Source organism: Apiospora hydei, assembly GCF_038363865.1.
Source record: "Apiospora hydei strain CBS 114990 chromosome Unknown utg000009l_segment0_segment0, whole genome shotgun sequence".
NCBI lineage: Eukaryota > Fungi > Ascomycota > Sordariomycetes > Amphisphaeriales > Apiosporaceae > Apiospora > Apiospora hydei.
In genome coordinates this window covers 7287796-7311573 of record NW_027117368.1, presented here as the reverse complement: position 1 = coordinate 7311573, position 23778 = coordinate 7287796, and the positions used below count along the sequence as shown (strand labels likewise).

At 56.5% G+C, this 23778-nt stretch overlaps 10 protein-coding genes across 10 annotated transcripts; 5 read left to right on the top strand and 5 right to left on the bottom strand.

The window, feature by feature from the left end:
* Nucleotides 1-353: 353 nt before the first annotated feature.
* PG997_014138 (uncharacterized protein) lies at nt 354-578 on the top strand (the record flags this gene model as incomplete). The annotated part of the gene is made up of 1 exon (XM_066818452.1): nt 354-578. The coding sequence occupies one exon, from the start codon at nt 354-356 to the stop codon at nt 576-578; it is 225 nt and encodes a 74-aa protein (XP_066664144.1).
* A 120-nt stretch (nt 579-698) lies between these two features.
* Nucleotides 699-2544, bottom strand: PG997_014137 (uncharacterized protein; the record flags this gene model as incomplete). The annotated part of the gene is made up of 5 exons (XM_066818451.1): nt 699-840; nt 897-1806; nt 1868-2212; nt 2277-2417; nt 2472-2544. Coding segments are annotated over 5 exons (1611 nt in total), but the record flags the coding sequence as incomplete, so codon positions are not given.
* A 1686-nt stretch (nt 2545-4230) lies between these two features.
* On the top strand, nt 4231-4575 carry PG997_014136 (uncharacterized protein; the record flags this gene model as incomplete). The annotated part of the gene is made up of 1 exon (XM_066818450.1): nt 4231-4575. The coding sequence occupies one exon, from the start codon at nt 4231-4233 to the stop codon at nt 4573-4575; it is 345 nt and encodes a 114-aa protein (XP_066664142.1).
* Nucleotides 4576-5163: 588 nt separating this feature from the next.
* Nucleotides 5164-9266, bottom strand: PG997_014135 (cullin-associated nedd8-dissociated protein 2 protein; the record flags this gene model as incomplete). Its single annotated transcript, XM_066818449.1, has 3 exons — nt 5164-5964; nt 6017-8380; nt 8424-9266. The coding sequence occupies 3 exons, from the start codon at nt 9264-9266 to the stop codon at nt 5164-5166; spliced, it is 4008 nt and encodes a 1335-aa protein (XP_066664141.1).
* Nucleotides 9267-10834: 1568 nt separating this feature from the next.
* PG997_014134 (uncharacterized protein) lies at nt 10835-11646 on the top strand (the record flags this gene model as incomplete). The annotated part of the gene is made up of 3 exons (XM_066818448.1): nt 10835-10974; nt 11027-11420; nt 11506-11646. 3 exons carry the CDS (start codon nt 10835-10837, stop codon nt 11644-11646), a joined length of 675 nt encoding a protein of 224 aa, XP_066664140.1.
* A 405-nt stretch (nt 11647-12051) lies between these two features.
* Nucleotides 12052-13340, bottom strand: PG997_014133 (uncharacterized protein; the record flags this gene model as incomplete). Its single annotated transcript, XM_066818447.1, has 3 exons — nt 12052-13070; nt 13133-13244; nt 13311-13340. The coding sequence occupies 3 exons, from the start codon at nt 13338-13340 to the stop codon at nt 12052-12054; spliced, it is 1161 nt and encodes a 386-aa protein (XP_066664139.1).
* A 2320-nt stretch (nt 13341-15660) lies between these two features.
* PG997_014132 (P-loop containing nucleoside triphosphate hydrolase protein) lies at nt 15661-16903 on the bottom strand (the record flags this gene model as incomplete). The annotated part of the gene is made up of 3 exons (XM_066818446.1): nt 15661-15759; nt 15837-15911; nt 16016-16903. The coding sequence occupies 3 exons, from the start codon at nt 16901-16903 to the stop codon at nt 15661-15663; spliced, it is 1062 nt and encodes a 353-aa protein (XP_066664138.1).
* Nucleotides 16904-19468: 2565 nt separating this feature from the next.
* PG997_014131 (uncharacterized protein) lies at nt 19469-20093 on the top strand (the record flags this gene model as incomplete). The annotated part of the gene is made up of 2 exons (XM_066818445.1): nt 19469-19613; nt 19693-20093. The coding sequence occupies 2 exons, from the start codon at nt 19469-19471 to the stop codon at nt 20091-20093; spliced, it is 546 nt and encodes a 181-aa protein (XP_066664137.1).
* Nucleotides 20094-20516: 423 nt separating this feature from the next.
* PG997_014130 (Porphobilinogen deaminase) lies at nt 20517-21585 on the bottom strand (the record flags this gene model as incomplete). The annotated part of the gene is made up of 2 exons (XM_066818444.1): nt 20517-21149; nt 21202-21585. The coding sequence occupies 2 exons, from the start codon at nt 21583-21585 to the stop codon at nt 20517-20519; spliced, it is 1017 nt and encodes a 338-aa protein (XP_066664136.1).
* A 1635-nt stretch (nt 21586-23220) lies between these two features.
* On the top strand, nt 23221-23730 carry PG997_014129 (uncharacterized protein; the record flags this gene model as incomplete). Its single annotated transcript, XM_066818443.1, has 2 exons — nt 23221-23413; nt 23495-23730. The coding sequence occupies 2 exons, from the start codon at nt 23221-23223 to the stop codon at nt 23728-23730; spliced, it is 429 nt and encodes a 142-aa protein (XP_066664135.1).
* Nucleotides 23731-23778: the final 48 nt, after the last annotated feature.

Genomic DNA, 23778 nt, shown 5'->3' with positions numbered 1-23778 from the left:
GGCGGCTTGCATCGTAAGTTCCCAACCAGGCCCAGATCGTTCCAGGGCTAACGGCCAGCCGCGGCGCAACAGTGGATAATGAGTTGAGGGCCTCGCCTATAACGAGACTTTCGGAGACGATTCCAAGGAAAGCGCACGGGCATGGAAAGAGCTCATTCCTGATCACGGTGGTTTCTTCAAACATCCCACCCTTGCGCCCGAGAAGTCGGTCTTCTCCGTTTTCCACCAGCTGCATTGCCTTGTCAGTGCTCATTCCCCCTTTCAGCCCATACAAGCAACTCAAGGAAGAAACATTAACGTAGTGTTATCTGTAGAACGGCATCAGAGAAGGGTATTGGATGTTGTACCTAGCCATGAACCAGCAAAGGGTACTCAAAGACGAGGAGATGCCGAAAATGACCGCACCCCAGCACTTTCGCCATTGCATCGACCTTCTCCGGCAGGTCTTGATGTGCCAGCCAGACCTGACGGTCGAAGTCAAGAATGTTACCATCGGGGGCGTCAAGGGGTTTGGGACGGAACATCAATGCAAGGACTGGGACCAGCTAATCACTTTCACCAAGGAATGGGGAACGTGAGGTTTCACTAAAATTGATTAAGGGTTTGCGTTTAGTCATGTATCGAGCAGTCAATATTATCCTGTCTCTCATAATACCAGACGCTACCCTGTCCGGCCGTCGGCTTTCCATGTCTCTATTCTACCGCCAGTGCCCTGTGAAGCCGAAAACGGTCTCATCGGCTAGCGCCTGAAGACTCACAAGTAACTCCTTGTCCTCATTGCTCAGTCCGATCACGGAAGGCGACCCAGATGCTGGGAAGTACTCGACATCAACGTTGCAACTACAAGCTCAGTTAAATCTGCGCCATAGAGCTCTCTGAGAACTTGGGATACTTACGTTGCGCCCGGCTCCGGAAGCTCGCCCTCGTTGAAGTACCGTCTAATGTACTTTGCTGTACAGAGTGAAGGCATGCTGCGAGTGGAGTGGCCATAAGCCTTCTGCTCCACGAGACGCGCGCCTTCGAAGCTCGCTCGGGCTTTCTTGGCGGATGCCAGAGGACACACAGGGTCCCACGTGGTAGACAGGATGAGCATCGGCTCGGCTGTCCTGACGCGCGGGGAGGCGGGATAGTATCGAGGGCGAAACCCGTGGGTTGTTGGAATCGACCACGAAGCTTGCTCATAGAAACCGGAGCCTTGGTATCTCGAAACTAAATACGACATCTCGGACCTGGGAAGTGTGTGGTTCAGTATCGGCTTGGTTCCATGGAGCGGGGCCCGGGGTCCCGTCTTTTGGTTATCGTTCATCATCACGAAGATGCTCGAGTCGTCCACGAGGAAGTCCAAGACCCAGGACTTCGAGTACGCGAGGTAGGCCGGAGTACTGTTACCCATGAAGAGCGCCGCCAGGTTATTGGCAAGGGACGGCCAAGAAGCCGGTCGGTACAGAGCGGGGAATACTCCGTTGCTCACGACATTGCGGCGCGTAATGGATCCATAATGAGAGCTATCCAAGTAGACGGGAATGGGCTCCTCATCTAGGCCGCCGAGAAATTCGTCGATATACGTCTTGATACGGCTAGTCGACCTGAATTCTCGCCCGTTGACTGTGTTCAGGGGGCAGGCTTCTCTGGCTTTAGAACACTCTTCGGCGAAACCGGTAAAGACCTGATCGGTATCTGTAAACGACTCCTCCAGCACGTTGAAGGCGCTGTACCATTTCTCTAGATCGCCAACCCCGTCAATGACCAATCTCGAGACGCGGTCTGGGAACATGTGCGCATATGTCTGGCCGAGGATAGTTCCATCTGTACTGGTTAGCTTGATCCTTTGGGCTGACACCAAGTTTTGGTGGTAAAAGGGTCTCACAGCTGACGCCCCAGTAGTACATCTGACGCTGCCCAATTGCATCAAGGATCGAGTTCATGTCCGCTGCAGTCTGGGGAGTGTTGACGTATTCCCCGTACTCGCCCATCCGATCTCTGCATGCCCTTGCCTTGTTCTCGGCCCGGGTGTACATCTCGCCGGCCTGGAACTGAAGATCCCACGGGTTGCTGGTGAAAGCATCGGCTCGTTCCGCTTGGCTCGAGTAGCACGACGCTGGCGGCTCAGATCCGCCCACACCACGAGGATCGAAACTAAGGAGGTGGAAGCCCTCGCCGATGAGATTATTCAGATGCGCCGCTTGGCTGCGAAGGAACCGGACACCGCTAGCTACATATGTACTTAAAATGAGCCGGCTGGCACGACTAAAGACGGGCTGGGGAGTTGCACTTACCCCCGGGACCGCCGGGGTTGAATATGATGTGTCTATCACCCGTGGCTGAGGCATTGTGTGCTATCATCCGGATCAGAGGGATCGTGAAAGTCTCGACCGACGACGTATTGAAGTGATCTATCGGCACGTCTAATTTGGAGCCTTGTGGCTGTTGTCAACATCATGCATACGCGCAAACCATCAGGGACCACTCACATTGTAGCGCGTGATGACCAGCCTTGCTACAGTCCTCCCAGTGCAGCGCAGCATCAATGCTGGACAGAGGTATCTGTGGTTCTTGAGCGACACATTGGGCCACCAGCACTGACCAAATGCACGCAATTGCGACGACAACAATGGCCATGCCTCTCCGGTTCTCGATATATGCAGCCATCCGATTGAGCGTGTCTGGCTGCATTGAATGCGATCACGCGCGAGTCTTTCCTATACCCTCGGAAACTCTCTGGCTGGCTGGAGAGCCGTTGCGGCATGTCGTGTCTTTGCTTGGTGGCTGAAACGACTGCCTACCGCTGCAGTGGAAATCCGCAGCTGACCGGCCCCCTGTCGAGAGGGAAGCTCACCCCCTTAACCCCTAAACCCCTCCAGGTCCCTGGTCGAATCCCCCTGCAGAGTCGGTGCCCCCAAATGTGTTGCTAGATCTCCCGCTGAGGGGAAACGATAGGTCAGCCGTAGATAGCTTCTGCAAGCACAACCACTCTCCGCACAATCCCACCTTGACTACCCCGCTGCCGAGCATGGAAGCTGTGCATAGCTTATTAAGCTTACTTCGCTTACCCAGAAGGGGATCCAGCTACAGATCCAACGACGCTGACTGTACGAGAGGAAGCTGACCTCGGCCGCGATGCACCCAACAGCCAATGAGTCCTCGCAGCAGGCTCCCGCGGAAACGTTGCCTGCAGTGCTTCTAGGAGGAATCCCTGCTTACAGATGCACCAATCGCTCTCGGCATTCACTTGTCACCTTCCCGTCCTGGTCACCTACATCTCCTGCCGCATCTCGGCCGGCTGGGAGCGTACCAGATCCCGACGAACCAATTGCGCCGCGGTGTAAGCTGACGGCAGGAGCTGCTCGTTCCCCATGATCCAGATCCCTCCCCGACGGTGGCCAACCGCCCTCCCAGGCTCGCAACCTGAAACCAACCCCCGTTCTCGGTCACGGGCTTTGTCTGATACTCGTCTTCTTGAATAGGTCCTGGAGCCGACGTCTTGAATACCCTCCCTACGCCGCTCTTGTAAGCCACTGTTTCTCCGGTTGGGTCGGATCAAAACGTTGTTGGTTTCGCATCCCTCCCACGTGGATACAAGACGATGAGCGACAACAACAGCAACGTGCACTTGGACAAGAGGCGATGTCAGAATCGGGATTCCCAACGTCGGTTCCGTAAGAAGCTCCGTAAGCACCGCATCTCACCCAGACTTGCAGACCTTAACACTGGCGTCATGTAGGCGAAAGGCAGAGGAAGAATAAATCGTCCAACAACAACGCCTCATGGACCGTATCTTCCTCCTCGACCAACCAACTCGGCCATTCTTCCGTGAGCGCCACTAGATCAGCAGCAGCAGCATCGCTGCCTTCCGCGTCACCACCCCCTACTTTTTGGGCCCAGCGACACATCACCTGACCACAACACCACTTCCTACTTCCCAACCAGCCAGTTTCAAAGTCCAGCATGGCTACCATCTTCTAAGAGCCTCACCTCTATCAGCTTGGACAATTGGGTCGACTCTACGGATCATCACCACGGGAACATCGAATCGCACCAGGTCCAGCCACAGCAGTATGCGAACCCCCTCCTGTGACGCCGCTACAGCAGACGGGCATGCCCCCTCCCCTTGCGCACTTTCCTTCAGGGGCGCTGTCGATGCCGGAGTTGGAACCAGCGATGCATTCATTCGGGACCAATGGCAAGGATAATAATGTGCTTCCGTCTCCAGTATCCCTACTGAGCGCGGATATGCAAATGCAACCTGAGCCTTCACATGGGAAGCCGCCCACGCAGCGACCGGCAGAGGACAATACGGAATCGCCGCCCCAACCTCGGCCAATACGGCGAGAGAGCGGCAATACATCCATGTCCCAAGCCGAACAGATGATTTCCGACGTCGAGGACTTGTACGAGTTCGGAGTCAAGCTCTCCATCTTCCCCCAAGACGTCCTCCTGCTCCGCTCGCTGCGGAAGATGAAGGAGCGGTTCCGCTCGCTGGTCCAACCCGACTATCCTCGCGGCCCGAGAAGCGCAACAGAGGATGACATGGGTGAAGACGACTCATCCCAAGACAGCGATAGCGAGGGCTTATAGAGTGCAGCAGGTAGCTAAGATTGATGTCAGTGTGAGTGAGTTAACTTGAATACTAGTCACGTCAGTCATGAAGCCGATGCATGATTTGCTACGAAGACAGTTCCCTTCAATCCATCATGCTCTACAATTGAATTAGGCTGGTCAAACACACATAAGGCACAAGCCATGTAGCAAAACTAACTTCATTATTCATCATCTATGGTGTGGGGGGAATTTTGTGCAATGAGTATTTTGCCCGCCATCCATGCTCATGAGGTCCTTAATTCGCCATTGTGCATCCACGTCCTTATTCTTTCGTCTCAAAGGAAACAGAAGCAAGTTAGAGCCAAGTGAACAGTTATCCGTTGCCTGACTTGGCTGGCTGCCTCAGTACTCCCTCTACCAACCCTGTCGAAGTTGGCCGCGGGGATCCAGGGAGAGGCGACCGAACACGAAATTCATACCGCCATACCTAGGCCTCTTGTTCGGGTTGCCAATGCCATCGCTTGAGCTTGTTGCTTGCGTGATAGGAGTCGCCTCCTCGACCTCGTACCCGCCTTGCACAGGGGCTCGTTGCATTGTCAAAGGCGATAATAACCATTCGGTGTACTAGACCAGCTCCTTGCTCTCGTCCCGCAGCACCTTGATCTGGCGCTCAAAGTCCTTGTTGACCCACTCCCAGTACTGCTGCCAGACCGGGTTGCTGACCTGCTGCGTCTGCTGGCTCGGGGCGCCCCCGGCGGCATTAGCGGTGGGGAGCGTCGTCTTGGTCCGGTCCGCAAGCAACAACGTGACACGCAGGACGCTCTTGTTGGCCTCCTCTTGCTTCTCCACCTCCTGCTTGACCGAGCCCTCCTTCAGCTTCGTGCTGAGCGTCTTGCGGTAGCACTCGGCAATCGTGTCGAGGCGGCGTGTCGTCTCCTCGGGGTCGATCACGATCAGCTTGCTCAGCATCAGGTTGCACAGCGACCGGATGTCGTTCTCGTCCCGCAGACCCGCAATGACGCGGTCGTAGAACTCCAGGGAGCTGATGCGCGAGAAGGCGTTCTCCATGAGCGCGTACAACGTCTCGTACGCGCTCTTGCGAACCTCCAGGCCGTCGTCGACTTGGTGCTTGAAGGGGCCCATTTGCACCTCGCGGATGAGCTCGGGCTTGATGATCGACTCGACCATGACGAAGGGCACCAGTTCGCCCAGGTGAGGCAGGATCAGGTCGGGCTTGTTGTGGGTGGCCGAGTTCAGCGTCGTCATACCGATGCGACGAATCTCCATGTCCTCTGATTTGAGGACGGTCAGCAGCATGTCGACAAGCACGGGCTTCAGCATGGCATCGAAAGTCTCGTCGCTGTCGGGCAGAGTGTAACGCAGCGCTTGGATGGCAACAGCGGCGTCCTTGGTTTGGAGAAGACCCTAGGTTCCGTTAGTTGGAGAAGTTGTTTCAGTCAAATATTGAATGTCATACCTGTAGCTTGGGGATATACGTCTTGGGCTCAATGATGGCAAGACGACCGATGCACTCGGCGCAGATAGCCTTGTTGTCCTCCGCCTTGGAGACGCTGAGAAGCAGATCCCAGATGGTAGTATGGTACTTGCCGACGTCAATAGACGAGTGCACCACCTGTTGAAGGATCTCACGAATTGCTTGTAGCAGGAGATACTGATGGGCGCCCTTGGCCTGCACCGCTTGCAGGATGACGGGCAAGAACTCGGGCACGTTTCCAGCACCAGCACGACCAAGAGCAACAGCAGCAGACATGGAAACCTTGTCGGGCTCCTCGTGGAACTGCTTGAGGAACAAATCCGGCTTCATCTCTGACTTGGGGCCCATGCGGAGACCAATTTCGCCGAGGATGGCCAGTGCCAAGCTTTGGCGCGCATTGTCCGAGGCCTGGTTGGCAGACTCGAGCTCGCGAACGAAGCTTCCGATCTCGACTCCGGCGTTTCCTTCGCTGGCCACGAAGAGAGCACCAGCAACCTTGCCCACCACAGCGGGGTCGCCGCCAACGCCAACTTGCAACACGCCACTCATCAAAGGTTTGGCCATGCCGACCTGGCCGACACTAATGACCAGGCTGATCAAGGCCTCGAGAGCGGTGCCGGTGATGGTGTGCTTGAGCAGCTCGCAAATGGCGGGAATGAGACCGGGCGTCGAGATGAGGTTCGAATCCTCTTGTTGCAGTTGAGCCAGGACCAAAAGAGCGGGGCCGAGCAGGTGGCTGTCGTTGGCAGTGATGACGGGCAAGATAGCAGCCACGATGCCGTCCACGGTGCTGGGCTCCAGGTTTCCCTTGGACGTGGGCGACGTGACCAGATGCTGCAATGCCTGAATGCTCGCGCCACGAAGGGCTCGGTTTGCCTTGCGGAACTGACCACACAGCTCGAGCGCAACGGGCTGGATCCAGGATGGTTGCAAGGTGCCACCCGTCGTATGGGCTGCCACTTTGTCAATAGCACGGACAGCATACAGTCGGGTGGTCTCGTTGCGCAAGCGGTCGAGCAGCAAGTCGAGCGCGGCTTGGCGTTTCTCGGCATCGAGAAGGGATTGACCATCGTTGGAAGAGGTTCGGGAAAGTAGAGTACCTAGTGCCTGAATGGCCTTCTGGCGAACTTCAACGTCGGCATCGTTGGCGGCAGTACGGTCAATGATGATATCGTACAACGTCTCCAGATCCGGCTTGTACTTCTGCGACGTCATCCGGGCACGCGGGGGTGTGATGGCCTTGACCAGCTCCTCGGCGGTGCGGATGGCCTCGCTCGAGACCTTGTAGAAGCGATCCTGGACGGCCGCCACAACACCAGCAACAATCTTGGACAAGTAGGCCTGGAACAGGTTAGACGAGTGGGTCTTGGCGATGTCGCTGATGAAGACCAAGACTGCCACGCGCAGAGTCGTCATGGTTGCAGAAGCGGCACCTCCCGACAAGGCCACCGAGGTCGAGACACTGCTGCCAGTTGTGACTTTTGTGGCGTCGATGATGGGCTGCATAACCTGGTCGAAGTAGGTGGAGAGACCGCCATGTTGAACCGAGATGAGGTCGTCCAGCAGGTTGACGATGGCCTGCTTGGTAGGGATCTGCTTTCCTTTGAGCAGCTTGGTGGCGACCTTGACCAGCTGAGGCGTCAGATTGGACAAGTCCGCACGAGGACCGGTAGGCGGCACTTCCTCGCGCATGGGCGAGGTCAGGCCGGTGGCGCCGTAGGGGGCCTTGTTCATGTAGGCAAAGCCGCCGCTGTCCTGGCGTCGGCGCTTGCGGCTCTCGGGGAGGGATTGCAGCAGCTCTTCGTCGGCGTTGACTGTCCGTATGATGCCCTCGCCGGTCTTGCGGATCAACAGAGACATGGTGCTGATGACCTCCAAACGCACGCTTTCCTCGCGCTCGTCGAAGCGCTTGATGAGAGGGGCCGCCACCTCGGAGTACAATGTGCCCTTGCCCAGCAAGTCACTACTTCGCGTGGAGATGAGGGTGTACAGTGCCTTGGCCGCGCATCTCCGGACCTTCCAGCTGGCGTCGTCATCGTCGTCATCGAAACCTCCGTCGTCCTCGAAATCGTCGTCGTCGCTGAGACCGCCCTCGTCGTCACCCTCTTCCTCCTCGTCCATATCCTCGTCGTCGTCCGTGGCGTAGTTTGGATCATATTTCAGGTAGCGCAGACAGGAGGAAATGACTTCCTCTGTGTAAGGGCGCATCTTAGTGCCGCAAGACGACAGGAAAGCCTCCAGAGCGATCAGGGCGGCCTCTCGGACCTCGTTGAACTCGACCATGGCACGATCGTCGCCTTCGCTAACGGCGTCGAGCTGGGCCTGCAGTTCGGTTTGGCTCAGGACCTGGAAGATGTGAGGAAGAAGGCTGGGCAGGTGGTCGCCGAACTGGTGGGGGAATGGAGCGAGCCAAGGAGCCCATGATGGTAATGTATAGCCGGCGCATGACGGGGCTGAGCTTGGGCTGCTTCAGGGAAGCATCCATCTTAGTGATGAGGCTGGTGAGCACATCGTCGGACAGGTACGGGGCGAGAATGGCCAGAGCGACGACAGCGCGCTTCTTGACGGGGGACGAGGTGGTCTTTCGCTCGAGGACCTGGACGACGACTTCTTGCAGCTTCTCCACCTCGAGGACCTGCAGCAGGGGTCCAAAGCAGCGCACCACCTCAATAAGAACATCGACGGCTTCGGAGGTGGGCTCGCTCTTCTCGTCTAGGAGACCATACGTCTCGGCGGCGGACTGGCGGGTGGAGGCGGCATTCACCGAGACGCCGAGGATGCGGGGGATGAGGACGCGGCTGATGATGTTGTAGGTCTCCATGACGTCGCGGGAGGGGGCGACGCCGCGGACGGGCTTGGGCAGGGCGGAGATGACGTTGCGCAGGGCGAGGGAGGGGAGGGAGTTGTCGACGGCGTTCTGCATCTTGATGGAGGTGAGCTTCTCGAGGGTGGGGCCGACGGCGGCGATGGGGACGCGGGAGACGAGGGGGCCGAGGCACTTGATGGCGAGGTTCTGGACCTCGCCGTTCTGGTCGTCGAGGGCCTTAACGACGGCGTCCACGGTGCGGGAGGCGAGGCCATAGTCGTGGTTGAGGAAGTCGGTCTTGTGCTTGGTGAGGATCTGGTTCAGGTCGTCGAGGGACATGAAGCGGAAGTCGGGATCGGGGTCGGTCAGCTTCCCCAGCAGGGTGTTGATGGTGCTGGGGTTCGGGTTGTTGATGGAGGTCGCCATGGTGGGTGGTGGGCGAGGCGAGTCCTGCTTCCCTCACTTTCGGTCGAGTGGTAGTCTATGACATGGAAAGCGTGGGTTGGTGTCGGATGGAGGAGGGGTCGGTCGTTTGTTCGACTGCCTGGAAGGTAGGTAAATGTTAGAAACCCGCCTGTGCCTGACAAGTCGACGTGGTGTTGGGTGATGGAGGAGAAGAAGAAGAAGAGAGATTGGGAAAAGACCAAGAATGGAGAATCAACAGGTGAACGTTTGGTCTGTTGCGAAGTATGTAGGTGGTATGCAGGCAACAATTGGTCTAGGCAGGAGGTGGATCAAGGGAAGCAGCGCATGGGAAAGTTAAAGCCAATGGAGGTGAGGCACAGCTGGCACTAACTTACCGGGATGGAGTGGCAGGTAATGTCAAGGTCAAGGTCTTGTCTTTGTCACCTCAAGAGTGGTGTTTGGTGCTTGGAGATGGCAGAGAAAGAAGGGACCTGGAAAAGTCGCAGGTGGAGAGAAGAAGAAAAAGGTATGCGTTTGAGTGATGCTGTCAAGACCAAACAATTGATCGGCTGTTGCTTCTTTGCTGAAGCTTGACCACCAACAGCTCCGTTTGTTGTTGCCTTGGTCCCATTCCATGAGAGCTTGAGGGAAAGTGCCAGTGCCAGTGCCAGTGCCAGCCACAGTTTGGTGGGGTTGATTGACCCAAGCTCCTGTGCACCAGACCCAAGCTCCGCGGGGTCGAGGCTTACCTAAGGCACTTGAATCTAAGTAGCACATCATCAGCCACCGAGTTCAATTGACGTTCTGTGCTTCTGTCACCATTCGCAGATCAAATGGATACGTTGAAAGCTATGGGCACTCTTGCATCAATTGAACAATCGCAGGCAATATCTACTCAACTATTGACGGCAGATGGAACCACTCTTATGCTGGGTGCTACTGTTGACTGAGCTCCGGAGGCTTTGTCCGGAACCAACCGCAGTACCGCAGTGCCTTTACGTTCTGTCTTTCAGTGGTCACGACACCTCGAAGTAAGAGGTAGCATCAATTGCTACAGTGGTGATGACGTAGCCTGGGTAGTTGCTGCTGCCGAGCCCAACCCGCCCCACATGAGCTCCTCTGCTTCCAGATGTGCTGATGGAGCCTTCTGTGTGTGTAAGTGCAAGCGCGCTGGAGTGTAAGTGCAGACGAAGTACTCCTCCCGTAGAGACAACAGGCCTCAAATACAGACTGGAGAGATGGACATTACCCCAGCCTCAACAGGCAGGCAGGTCATGGCTGCATGCATGTGTTGGAGATGACGGGGAGCCCTGCCCACGGAGCTGATTGGCCAATTGATTGGTGGCTTTTCTCTCGCTTTCTTTTTGTTATGAGCAGGTAAATGTGTCTCACTGTCTGTCTGGCCGTCCTGTTCCGAGGTCTTGGATCCTTTTCGGTGTTACCCAACCAAACCTCTTAAACTTTCGTTAAAGCTCTCGTGGCTGTCTCTCTTTCTCACCCTTCGGATACTCGCCAGCCAAGTATCCCATATACATACTTTATTTCCTCCTCTTCCGCCCAGATAAATCCAAGCCTTCGGATATTCCACCATGTCGGCCTTCAGAAGCCCTGCCATTCGCGCCTCTCTCCGCACCCTCTTTCGTCGCTCAAACCCAGCGGCCCGTGTCGCGCCGCGGAGAAGCTATGCCAGTCAGCATGGCCCCGACCATCAATCCAGCGACATGCCTTGGTAAGCCGGCATCTTCTTCACCCCAGTAGAGCCGATCTGACACAAATCCCAGGATGATGGCCGCCGGCGGCGTCACAGTGGCTGGCCTTGCCTACTTGCTGCCCTCCGGCTCCGGCGCCAAGAAGAGCAAGGGTAACAACAGCAGCCATCATGGCGAAGAGGAGAAGCACGATGATCAGCACAAACCCGCTCCGTCCGAAAGCAAGGAGGACAAAGGCAATAAGGAGGAAGCGGCAACTTCCGATTCCGACAAGACGGAGAAGAAAGAGGATGCGCCCGAAAAGTCGGACCAAAAGTCTTCCTCCAAATCCTCGGGTGGTGACCCCAAAGCCTCCCACGGCTCCAGCCAGACGGGTTCTCAGGTCCCTCCTCCTCCGGCTGACAACAAGTCTGCCGCCGAGTCCGGCGGCGAGAAGAAGGAGGCCCACGAAGAGGACAAGAAGATAGTGAGTCCATGCGCATATACCTTTGTTTTCCTGATGATGCTGTCCAAACTACACGTCCCGGCCACTAACCATGATGTTGCTACAGATGGAAAAGCGAGACACGAAAGCGGCCAGCAGCAGCTCCGAGCTGTCCTCCAAGAAGACCGCCGCGGAGAAGCCCTCCGAGGATCCCAAAAAGGGCGAGGGCGAGGCTGTCAAGAAGAGCGGCCCATCCAAGGACGACTAGAGTCTGCCACTTCCTACTTACTGTACGAATACCGTCAAGGGCCAAAGGCTGCCAGGCAGTCAGCAAGCAGATACAAACTGCTGCAGGCCGAAACACCCTGACTCTTCGATTGACTTGGGCCATTATCATCCCACCCTATGTACCAATATTAATCAGTCTTGCATTGCCCACTAATAATATGTCAAGAGTTTTATCTTACCATGCCACCACCCAGATTCACATTGCAGCCGATGAGAAAGCATATGTACTTGATTGATGTGCATCCAAGTATCTATCACTGTTAACATGTTTCCAGATTCTCACGAAGAAACGGAGACGTTTAATTTTCTGTACGAACTAATGAGATGAGAGATTTCACAACGATCTATGCTTGCCCACTGCCTGACCATTTCCACTTTCCCACCCTCACTCAAAGCGTGCTGGTCTCCTCCACCACCCCATCCTCCTTCCCAACCGCCCCCTTCCGCGCATCCTTCTCCGGCTTCGGATCCAACGGCTTATCGAGCCCCAGCCGGTGGCGGGTGCTGTACGCAGCAATCGCCCCCCTCCATTCGGGTCCGCCTCGGTCACCAGCTCCTTGCGGCGGGTGTCCACCAGCAGCCGAATCAAGTCGGGCCGCATGTAGTGTCCCGCGAAATCCGCCAGCGACTTGGTCAGGTGCGTCTCGTTCAGGTCGATGTCCACAAACATCAGCCCGTCAAAGTCCTTGTCGGGCTTGCCGCCGGGCGCCAGGCTGCCGTCGGGGCGGTAGATCCGGGCGTGTCCGTTGTAGGGGGTGGGGTCGGTCTCGGGCTCGACCCCCTCGGGCGTGGTCTTCGCGAGGCCCTCGACCGAGAGCCGCTGGAAGGGGGCCAGGGTCCACGTGCCCGTCTCGAGGGCGTACGTGGGCGTCACGAGGTCGCTGGCCGTGTCGGCGTAGTTGGTGGCCGGGTCCGGCTCGACCCTACGCTCAATGCCCGGGTACACGGGCCAGGCCGCGACGTGAATTTGCTCGCCCTGGCTGACGTTGAGGGACTTGAGGAAGGGATTCATGTTCTCCCAGCAGTTGAGCTGGCCCAGGCGGCCGATCTCAGTTTCCGTGACGCTCATGAACGTGTCGCCCGCGCCGTCGCCGTAGACCAGCTTCTCGACGTGCGTCGGCTTGATCTTGCGGCGGTGGTTCAGGACCTCGCCCGTGGGGGAGATGAGGACCTGCGCCAGGTACAGCGTCGCGTGGTCGATCTCGGCGAAGCCCAGCGACACGAAAATCTGGTTGTCGCGCGCGGCCCGGCGGATCCGCCGCATTTCCTCCGAGTCTACCGCCATGGAGTTCTCGCGGTACCTCTTCAGCATGGGCAGGGACTGCAGGTAGTTGACCTTCCACATCCAGTACGGGTATCCGGGAATCCCTGGGAGGAAGAGGGAGTTACGGTCAGCCATCGGCACTGATTACTCCTGTGCCAACAGGAACCACGGCTTTCGCACAAATAAAAGGGGGGACACTCACAGACTTCGGGAAAGGCAACCAGCTTGCATCCAGCCTGGCCCGCTTCATTGATGAAGCGGATGGTTTTCTGTACCCCTCCCTCCAGATCGAACCATCCTGGCTCGGAAGTGACCTAAGATGCTCCAAGTCAGTCTCCACGATGCTGTGTGTATTGTGTCTAAACGGGTACTGCACTCACAGCGGCAGCCTTGTACTTGGTCAGAGGCATGATGCGTATATATGGTTTCTCCGGGGAGGATCTGGGTGGGCAAGTTGGTAATCAAGGGTTGGAAGTCAAGGTTCTCGTAGAAGAGGTTGGTGAGCAGCAGGAGTCAGATGTGGTTATCAAAGGTCGGCCGACATGCATACTTATATAGACAGAACATGCCTTCAGATCACTGTCTGCCATACCCCCATTGCAACGGAATAGTAATCGTGCATACATCCTTTGCCGCTCGCTGGACCACCTCTTGCGCCATCGCCTTCGGGGTCTCATGTGGCAACCCGGGATTTGCTGACGTCTGTCTGTATTGACATTCTGCCTTAGCCCAAAGATGTCTCTCCCCTTCTCCCCCTCCTCCCTTCGTAAGGAGTGGCGTCTGCATCTGCATCGAACTGGAGAAATTGAACCACTCAGGTGTTTGAAGCTCCTCGTTTATCCCGAATCCCCTCCCTTAAGATGATCATCGTGGAAATGTGACAAGACGAGGGGGCGAGCCAAGCATGTAAGACTGCACCAACTTACATGCCGATGCTACCTCCAACCAACCGCAGCGTTCCGCGTATAAGGTTCTTATGAGCCATTCAGAGCCATTCATTATCGGCAGCATATCAACACAAATACGGCGAACACTTCATTTCGACACGATGAGGTCTTTGCTTTTGCCATGCGGCAATCCCCGTGCGAATTGGCCCCTTCCCCAGAGTATTTCCAGTGTCAAATCCCTAGAGCGGCTCCATCGAACCAAATCCCGCACCCGGGATATCTCGGAACCATACGCCGTTTGAATCTGTAGCACGGAGAAACACGCTTGGCGACATGAGGTGTTCTCCATGTACGCTCAGTACGTTCCACCTTCTGGAGTGCGAATGCCGAGCTTGGTTTCACGAACTCTCGCGCAGACCGTCCCCAAGTCGTACGTACGAGGTGACACGGAAGCGCGCGGAAAGGTGGGTAGGACGACCTCTTTGCAGGGGTTGGGATATATTTCACATCGTATAGGACTGTAAGCAGTAAGGTAGACACAAATAGCAAAAGTACGATGATCTGCGATGGGGGCTTTTTTGTGCCAGTAACATTGGCCTCCTTGGCAATTCTTTTATTCGTCCTCCATTTGAGGCCAGTCCTCTCTAGACGCCCATCAAGCCATATGAATGTATGTATGTATGTATACAGGTCGAAAACCAGAAGCGGCAACATTACGATCCATGCCGCAGATCTTTGTCAAGCTCAGGCCTGGCGATGCTCGTTCACCAATGTGTCGGTTGCAAGTTCCAATGATATTGATACCTCTACAATCACACTTTCGTCTTACGCCGCCGCCATGCCGCCTAAGATACAGATTAGAGCGATGCTTTGCTTTCTCCGCCGCCATTCTTCAAGTATGTCTGTCCCTTTCCATGCAACGCATGCATGGCCCCCTTCTTTCTCTTCTCATTTGTGGGGGCCAGACAAGACCAGACCAGACCCATCTTCCAGGACAGAAAGACAGAGAGACAAGAAAAAATGCCGACAAACTTTGGCAGGAATATAGTTAGTAATTACAGCTGTGTTCATGTTGGTACTCTTGACAAATCCGAATTTCCCCTCCTCCCCTGTTTGCAGGGGTTTGTGTTTTCTCTCATTCTCCAGTAGTAGTAGTAAATCAATACAAGCAGTTCCTTGCTTGCCAATGTTCCCTTTTCTCTTATGCGCGCCTGAACTTCCGTGTCCCCTTGCCGAGAGATATGATGCTTATGGAGAGAGAAGAGGGGAAGGGCATGCGTCTCACCAGGTGGCCAAGCATAACGACACTGCTTACACCCAAAACGCGTTCTTCCCCTCCCTCCGTGGTAGCCGTATGTAACCCTACGCTGCAGTTGCGTGGCGTAAGGAATGTGAAACCACGAAAATACTGTTGTTGTTGTTGTGTCTGTATGTGTGGGTGATGAACAAAGGAAAAGGTGAAGAAGTATCTAGCCACAAGGCTGCAGTGGCTTTGACTCGTACACTTTCAGCAGCGCACCAAGAATGCTGCCCCTCCCACCGTAGCACGTATCCGATGGAGAGTAATATGTGCTGGAGCTCCACAGGCCGTTCTACAACGATCCCAGTCGGCCAGATCCCAGTGGACAAGATGAAGATGCCCTGCGGGGGGAAGAAATCTAGAATATGTGGAGATCTGTTGTGGGTTGTCATAAAAGGCCGTCAATTCGTAAGACGTCCAGCCGCCGTCTGGCGCACCTCATGGGGGTGGCGCTTGTCGATGTGCTGCAAACAACCAATCTGAGCTAAGGACTCGGGGATCGGCTAGAAGCAGAGGCGGCTGAAGGGTGTCGCGTCCGGTCTATCAGCAAGATTGGTACAAGAGCAAGGGCTCGCCGACATTCTCGATCTCGGGAATGGTGCATTTCAGGTCGAAGGCCTTGGAGAGAACAATCTTGAATATCTACACAAAAAGAGTCAGATTACAGGGGTTCACCAAAGAGGCATAAAAGGAACCGGAAGTGGGTGGGTAGAGCATACCTTCTGGACGTTGATGCTGTGGCTGGTACTGCTGAAAATCAGGGCGGCGCGCATCGCCTTGGCAAACCGTCGGGCCTAGACATTTCAAGTATCAGCACGAAGATAGTCGTCGAGAAATTGGCAGCCACAGGCGCCTTTCCCTCTTTCTCTCGTGACCACCGTGGCACCGAAGGACCTACCTGGTTGGAGATCTCCTCTTGGTCCTCGCGCGGGAAGTTGACAAAGTGGTCGTACTTTGTGCCCACGAGGATGGGGATGGCCGTCTTGTTGAAGCCGCGGCCCTGGCGGTACCACTCCTTGATGCTGTTGAGCGTGCTCTTGCGGGTCAGGTCGAACATGAAGAGGATGGCGACGGCGTCGTTGCAGACGAGCGGCAGCATGTTGACGAACTCGCGCTGGCCGCCGAGATCCCAGATGCTGAAGGTGATCTCGGTGTTGCGTATGCTGATGGTCTTCTCCATGAAGTTGACGCCCAACGTCTGGATGTAGTCCTCGTCCCAGCTGCCCTCGACATACTTGACCATCAGGGACGTCTTGCCGATCTGCGCGTCGCCGACCATGCCGACCTTGATGACGACGTGGTTCCTGCCGTTCTGCGTGGGCTCGGCTGGGTTGGAGGCGGCGCCGTTGCTGCCGCGAGAGGCATGGTCGCTGTAGTGGCGCTCGCCGCCGGCGCCGGACAGGCCCGAAGCCGGCCTCGAGGCTGAGGTCTGGGGTTGTGACGGGGTGCCGGGGGTTGAGTAGCGGCCATTCATATTCATGTCGTCCGGGAGCGGGGAACTCTGTGGCCGGGTCTGGTCTAGCGACCGATGCCTTCGCTCGTGACCGTTCTGACCAGGTGCCATGTTGGGCGACCCCTCGATCCCACCTAGCGTGTCGTCGGGCACAGTATTATCGGGTAGCACGTCGGGCGAGGCGAGAGGTGCAAGTGCAGGTGCAAGTGCAGGTGCAGGTGCAGAAGCAGGTGCATGTGTAGGTGCGGCGACAGGGACAGAATCGGACATGGTCATAGTGTCGGGGAGGACGTCGTGCGGCGGCGACGCCAGCGGTATGTCTTGGTGGTCCATGTTGTTGTGTGGGTGTCCGTGTGTGGCGCGCGCGGGTCGGTGGTGGTGTCTGTGATGTGCTGGCAGGCTGGGGACAGGCAGGATTGCCCAGCGGTGGGGTTGGGAAACGGGGAACCAGAAAGGCGGCAGCCAGTCGCAGCAGGTTCGGTCTGAGGCGGGCTGGTGGGCGATGGCAGTGGGACGGACGAGAGATGCAATGCCGAGTGAACGGAATGCCAACGTTTTTCGCGGTCGGGACAGACGGAGGGCTAAACGAGAGAGAGAAGGGGGGTCGGAGAAATGCCCAGAGAAGAAAAAGGGAGGTCAAATGGAAGAGAGAGAAAGCGTTGGTTTGGCGAGTGAGGTCAGATCGAAATGGATCGCATCCAGAGCGGGCGGGTCTCAGATCCGGGCGATGCGATGTGCTGCTCAATGCTGCCTTGACGCTGCGGCGGCTAACCTGGGCCTGAGACAGACTGGACTTGGTGCTTGGTGCTTGAGGCGAGCTGGGCTGGACTGTGCTGCGACTAGAAGCCAAGCCAAAGTCCACTGGAGGAGCCGATGGGGACGGATTGGCTGTGATGCTACATGGGCCTGGGACGAAGAGAGTATGGATGTTCAAGAGAGTTATGGATGGGAGTATGAAAGTAATCAACACGGCCGTGATGGATCAATTGATGTCAAGGTTGGTGAGATGTTCGTTGCAAATGCAAGCAGATGCAAGTACCGCCGCAGCAGACGCAATGGCAGGGCAGACGACTTGGGCGGGCATGGGCATGGACATGGGCATGGGTAACAGGCAGGGCCTGAGAATTGATCGACTGCTGCTAATGCTGGGGTGGATTATGGTTGATGGCACCTAAACAACGGCCACTACAAGCCTTCTGGTTGGCTGAGGCCGGCCTTGCTGTGTACCGATTGACAGGTACCGGCCTACAGCCAGGCCCTGGACGTACTTGTATTGATGTGCTACGCTACTTAGACTACTGTAGCCCTGCTGCTGGCCCCTTCTAATCTCAACGCAACCGAACAATTGCCAAAGTATCTGGCTGCGACTGACAAAGCAAAAAAACGACTGTAACGGTGCTGGTTGAGCTATATTAACCTGTATCTCTAGAGCTTGTTTTGCCCGGCAGCGTGACCCTCATTCCTGAGTGCCAGTGCAGATCGGCGCGGGAGTGAGGGGCGATCCCCCCGAAGCACACACAATCTGAGACTGCAGCAAAGAAACGGGCGTGGAGGAAACACGGGACAGAATGCCTGCTTCGGCTCCTTGGAAACGAAACAAACACGCCAGAGCGGACGGGAAAAGAAAACATGGACATAGTACCACGAGAGATGAGAGGCTTGAACCAATCAGAGAGTCGGCACGGAAGAACTGCCATGTTGTCCAGCGACTCCAAACCAATAAGACCACGCTGTGATCTAGACGCGTCGCGACATCGTTGTTGCATGCACTTACTGCAAGTTACTGGGCAGACATGCGAACGGGTGGTAGGCTAGCAACTAGATCCAAGGCCGGGTGTCGGGTTCACAGCTGAGATGCTGGGAGTCGGACTGGACGCAAGCTCCCAAGTTGTCTGAGCCGACCAGGAACATGCTAACTGACAGAGGCTTCCGTCAGCTTCTATGCTTGTCTTTCCCTCCTTCCCCCCTCCTCTGGTTTCACAGAGAGAGGTGGTGTTGTTGCAATGGTAGCCTCCATCTTGTCCATGCAGCAGCATTCATCAGCAGCATTGTTGCATGAAGATGACTTCTCGAACCAATTCCGGTAGTGTCGTGTTGACTTGCAAGGAACATCCCCTGACCAACTGGACGGTGATTGACGCGGGGCTAGCTTCATGCCTCCTCATTGGTGACCGGTGTTGATTTTCTACTCAGAGGGTAGATACTAGAGGGTCCGACAACTGGCCGGACAGTGTCTGCAGTGACAGTGCGAGAGAGCCCAAGTACAGTAGCAGTGGCCTGGTCGGTCGCTACCAGCCAGCAGCAGCAGCTGGCACTGGCAAAGCTCAGAAGCACTGAGCAGTCCGCAGCCCACAGCCTTGCAGAGAAGCACGAGAAGCGAACTAGAAGTTCTCGTAGCCCCCTCCATGCCCACCTGCCCACTGTCCAATGTCCACTGTCCACTGTCCGCTTCTTATCGGCCCCGGAGGTCAAGCCACCCTCCCACTCCACAGCTGCCATGGTCAATGGAGCACTCCAAGGCCGCCCGCCCACTCGCATTACTCGGGTCGTATCGTGAGGTAGGTAGGTACTCGTATGTAGTGAAGTCGTCCAGCAACTGAAGGCTGGAATTGATAAGTGATAAGGAAATGGACTGATTGGCGTGGTGCAGCAATCAATTGACATGACCTAACTGCAACGATTCCAATTGGCAGCGAAAGCCGACCTGACCCGACCCGAACCCATTTCTGGAGCTAAAGCAGAAGGTCCCTCTTTGAGTCGTCTTTGGTCTCTCCCCACGCCCGGCCTTAATCAATCAGGTCAGAGCTTCATCATCAATTGATATCGCAACTTCAATTTCACAACCTCTCTCTCACCCTCCGCCACCCTACTCTGTCGCGTACCATAATCATACACACAATGGCAGCCTCAATTGCGACAAGATGCCTGCGGGCAACCCGTGCGCCCTGCAGCCTCTTCAAGCTTGCCCAGGCTGCTCCCGTCGCCCGGCCCAGCGCCCGCTTCCCTCTGTCCGCTTTTCGGACTTTCTCGACCACTCCCCTCAGTAAGTTTGGCATCGCCACGCACGAGCCAAAACGAAGTCATGACAGCATAACTGACAGCATGCGCCACTACCACTATAGGAGAGATCCGCAAATACACCAAAGACCACGAATGGGTCGACCTGAGCGCCGATAAGACGAGCGGCGTCATCGGCATCTCCGAGTACGCCGCCGAGGAGCTCGGCGACGTCGTCTACGTCGAGCTGCCCGAGGAGGGCAAGGCCGTCCAAGCCGGCGACGCCATCGGCGCCGTCGAGTCCGTCAAGAGCGCCGCCGACATCAACGCCCCCATCGCCTGTCGCGTCACCTCCGTCAACATGCTCCTCGAGGAGAAGCCCGGCACCATCAACCAGGTCCCCGAGGACGACTCCCACGGCGGCGGCTGGATCGCCAAGGTCGCCGTCGACGAGGCCGGCGTCAAGGACTTTGAGAACCTCATGGACGCCGAGGAGTACAAGGCCTTCACCGGCAGCGAGGAATAGATCGCACCGCAGATCAGATCGAACCAGAAGGGCACCATCGGGAAAGAGAGGGCCCCGAGAGACGAGATCATGGGCATTGTTTGCGCCAGAGGAGAAGAGGAGGCTACGGGCACTGCAGGCGTTCGGTTTGCAAAGGGGGTCATGGGTCATGTTCAACATAGATCAATGGGATGCGGTACATACGGCCACAGGCAAGTGCCACGCATCATCGGAACGGGGGCAGACGTCGTCGAACTGGCTCAACCTTGTATCATAGACGAAACAACCACACAAACAGGGTATTTTCCCTCATCAAGCAAAATAGCGCAAGCTAGGCAAAGCTTCACGTTCTATGGCTTTCTCTTGCCGTGATCATTTGCATTGCATTTCATGGTATCTTCTTGTATTCCATAGTGTCTCTCCGACCCGAACTCCCACTTGCACTCAGGCGGGAACCCACTTCTCGGCGCCCTGCTGGTTCGCTTCGCGCTCGGCGTTGATGACATCGAGGATCTTCTGGGCCCCCTTGTCCGTCAAGGCCTGCGCGATCTTCTTGCCAAAGGCCACCGCCTCCTCCCGCGTCGTGATCTGCTCCTCCATCTCGGCATCGGCGCCCTCGGTTCCGTCCACGCTGACCACGGTAGAGACCATGCGCAACTTGTTGCCCTCGATCCACTTCGTCTCGACGCCAATGGGGATGCTGCAGCCGCCCTCGAGCGTGCGCATAACGCTGCGCTCCGCCTCGGCCTCGAGCATGACCTTGTCGTTCTGGAAGGGCTTTAGGAGTTCCAAGGTCGTCGCGTCGTCCGCCCGTGCCTCGAGGCCAAGCCCGCCCTGGCCGACGGCGTGCAGCATGCCGCCCGAGGCGCTCTCGAGGTACTGGCTGGCGCGCGCCAGCAGGTTCATGCGCGACAGACCGGCCGCCGCGAGGATCAGGACCGTGTACTCGCCGTCCTCGGCGTCGAGCTTCCGGAGGCGCGTGTCGATGTTGCCGCGCATGTCGCGGAACTCGAGCCCGGGGTATTTCCGTCGGATCTGGGCCATGCGGCGGACGCTGCTGGTGCCGACCACGCTGCCCTTGGGAAGATCGGCGAGGGGATAGGTATTTGCCTTCGAGGGACTTCTTGACGACGACGACGTCGCGGGGGTCTTCGCGCTCGGGGATGCAGGCGAGGACGCAGCCGTCGGGCAGGCTGGTGGGCATGTCCTTGAGGGAGTGCACAACTAAATCGAGTTCCTTGGCGACCAAGCCGGCCTCGAGCTCGTTGGTCCAGAGGCCCTTGCCGCCCGACTTGTCGAAGTTGTAGAGGGCGGTGATCTTGTCCTTGTCGGCGAGGGAGTCCATGCCGCGGATCTCGAACTTGACGTGGGGGTGCAGCTTGGTCAGCGAGGCGACAACGAAGTCGGCCTGCTTCATGGCCAGGGCCGACTTGCGGGTGCCGACGCGGACGGTGGTGGTCGAAGACTTGGAGTCGGACGTCGTGATGACGGGCTGGGTGGCGGCGGTCGACATGGTGGCGGTTGGAAGGGGAGGGAGACGGGAAGACGGAGAGACGGGACGAGGGTGTATTGAAACTCGAATTGGGTTCAAGGGTCAGTCAATTGGTGACGCTCTTCTTGTCGTCGTCTTCGGGATTGATCAGTACAGCCGCAATTGACTTTTTGGTAGTGTTCCGAGGTAGGCCAGCCGCTAGTTTGGGTCAATTGCAGCGCTGTCTTGTTGCTTATTGCTCGTTCCGCGGGGCTGTCCAGAGTCCTGCGATTTTGGAGGGGTAAATCTGTCAGCAGCTAAAAGTCGGGTCCTGTCCTGGAGGAGGGGCAGACGGGAACTGGAGCTGGCCTGACAGAAACATCAGTGACGCATGCGCCTGCAGGGATCAGTGAACGGCTCCAAGGGTAAGGATGGCTGTCGATGGGGATGAAGTTGCTCGAGTGAGTGTGTGTATGTGCTATCACCGACCAACACACCACCACGACCACCACGATTCCGGATATCCCATCCCGGTCAAATCTAGAGTAAGATGATGATACATGTCATTTGCCTCCATCGTATCTTGAATGAGTGGACTGGACTGTGATTTTGCTTCTCCTGGAACTGCTAGAAACACGAATATCACATCCTATCAGATCCCAGCGACCTGCCTGCATACCATCCGAGTCCCGAGGTATATAATTTGATTTCCTGTCAGACTTTAGACTCTCGGCGCCTCCCGTGACACCGCCGTTAGAACCTTCTATAACCGGCTTGCTCTCCTCGGCCCCTTGCTCCAACCCCGGACCAAAGTCAGCCTCGTGCCTCGTTGCAATGCCACTAATGCAGGCCTGCCTGCGCGATCTACCCAGGGTTGGCAGGGTTCTTACTGAGATGTTGATACCTCAACATGCCATACATATCTCGCATCTGCTTGCCTGCTTTCGATCGATTTTTCCGATAGCCGAGATCTGTCGTGGGCAATTCTCACTTCCTAACTCCCCGAAGTCCCGACCGAGACATACGAATCCGGATCCCGCGTCGAGTCACATGGACAGGCTGGATTACCACAGGTGTGCCCGTCGACGGCGAGGTGGCCAGTTCATCAGCATCCGTGTTCCCCTTCCTGATGTCATGTCCCCATCACTTATCCAAGGCCCCTACTGCCTGTTCAACCCTGTATCGCCTAGGTGGATGATATATGCAAGGCTCTGACAACCTGGGCTGTGTCGTATCACTGGGCAACTCTTCCAGTCGAGCTACCACTCGTACAGGGACCTTCTAGATGACATCGTGACACATTTCACCAGGATCGTCAGCGACGGCGACATTGTCCCTCGGGGTTCCCGTGTTCGACTTTCGAGACTTGACACTCGCCATGGTTCGATGTGAAGTAATGCGTCGCTTCATCTTGCCATGGACGACAGTAGTACTCTCGTCTTATGCGTAGTACCAGGCATATCTCGAACTGTGAACTGAAGGCGGGTCTTATGTTTGCCTCTCCCAATCTTCAAGATACGGGCTATAAAGACCTCGACATGCTATCGGGTCCATGGGCTCCTCTAGAATCGAAGTTATTCTCAAACTCCAACCTTGCTACAGCCACACGCATGAAACGAGTCGCATCTTCTCTTTCTTCCATCGACTTGCAGTTCACCACAAGAGAATCTAGCCAAGATGAGAAACTACGTCGTGCCCAGCAGCTTGATCCTCTTCGCCAGCTTGGGCATGGGAAGCCACATCAAGCACCAGACCCTTCCAGCTCTTTCTTCGACGATATCAGCTCGTGCACCCATGAGCACCAGTACGGGCTCCAAGTGCGGCAAGGGCTACACCTACTGCGGCTATATGCTCCAGACAGACGGGCATAGTAAGTCTCCCATCTCTTTCTCGCACACTTGAAAAAAGATGAAGAGGAGAGAAAAAGAAAACACGCACTGACGGAACGCAGACTTCTCCCCCGACGTCATCAACAAGACCTACTGCGACGGCCTCCAGTCGTACTGCCCCAACAACGTCCCCAAGACCTCGCCCAACCAGGCTGTCTTCATCTGCATGAACGACGCCCCCGCCAGCATCGAGCTCATGTGCGCCTGCAGCGGCAAGTGCCTCGACGAGCCGGCCAGCAACAACATCGCCCACTGCGACTCGGCCTGCGCGAGCCCTCAGAAGGGATGCAGTGATTAGTTTCGTGGTTACTCGGGTGAGGATGGGAACAGCGTTCTCACTAGAGAA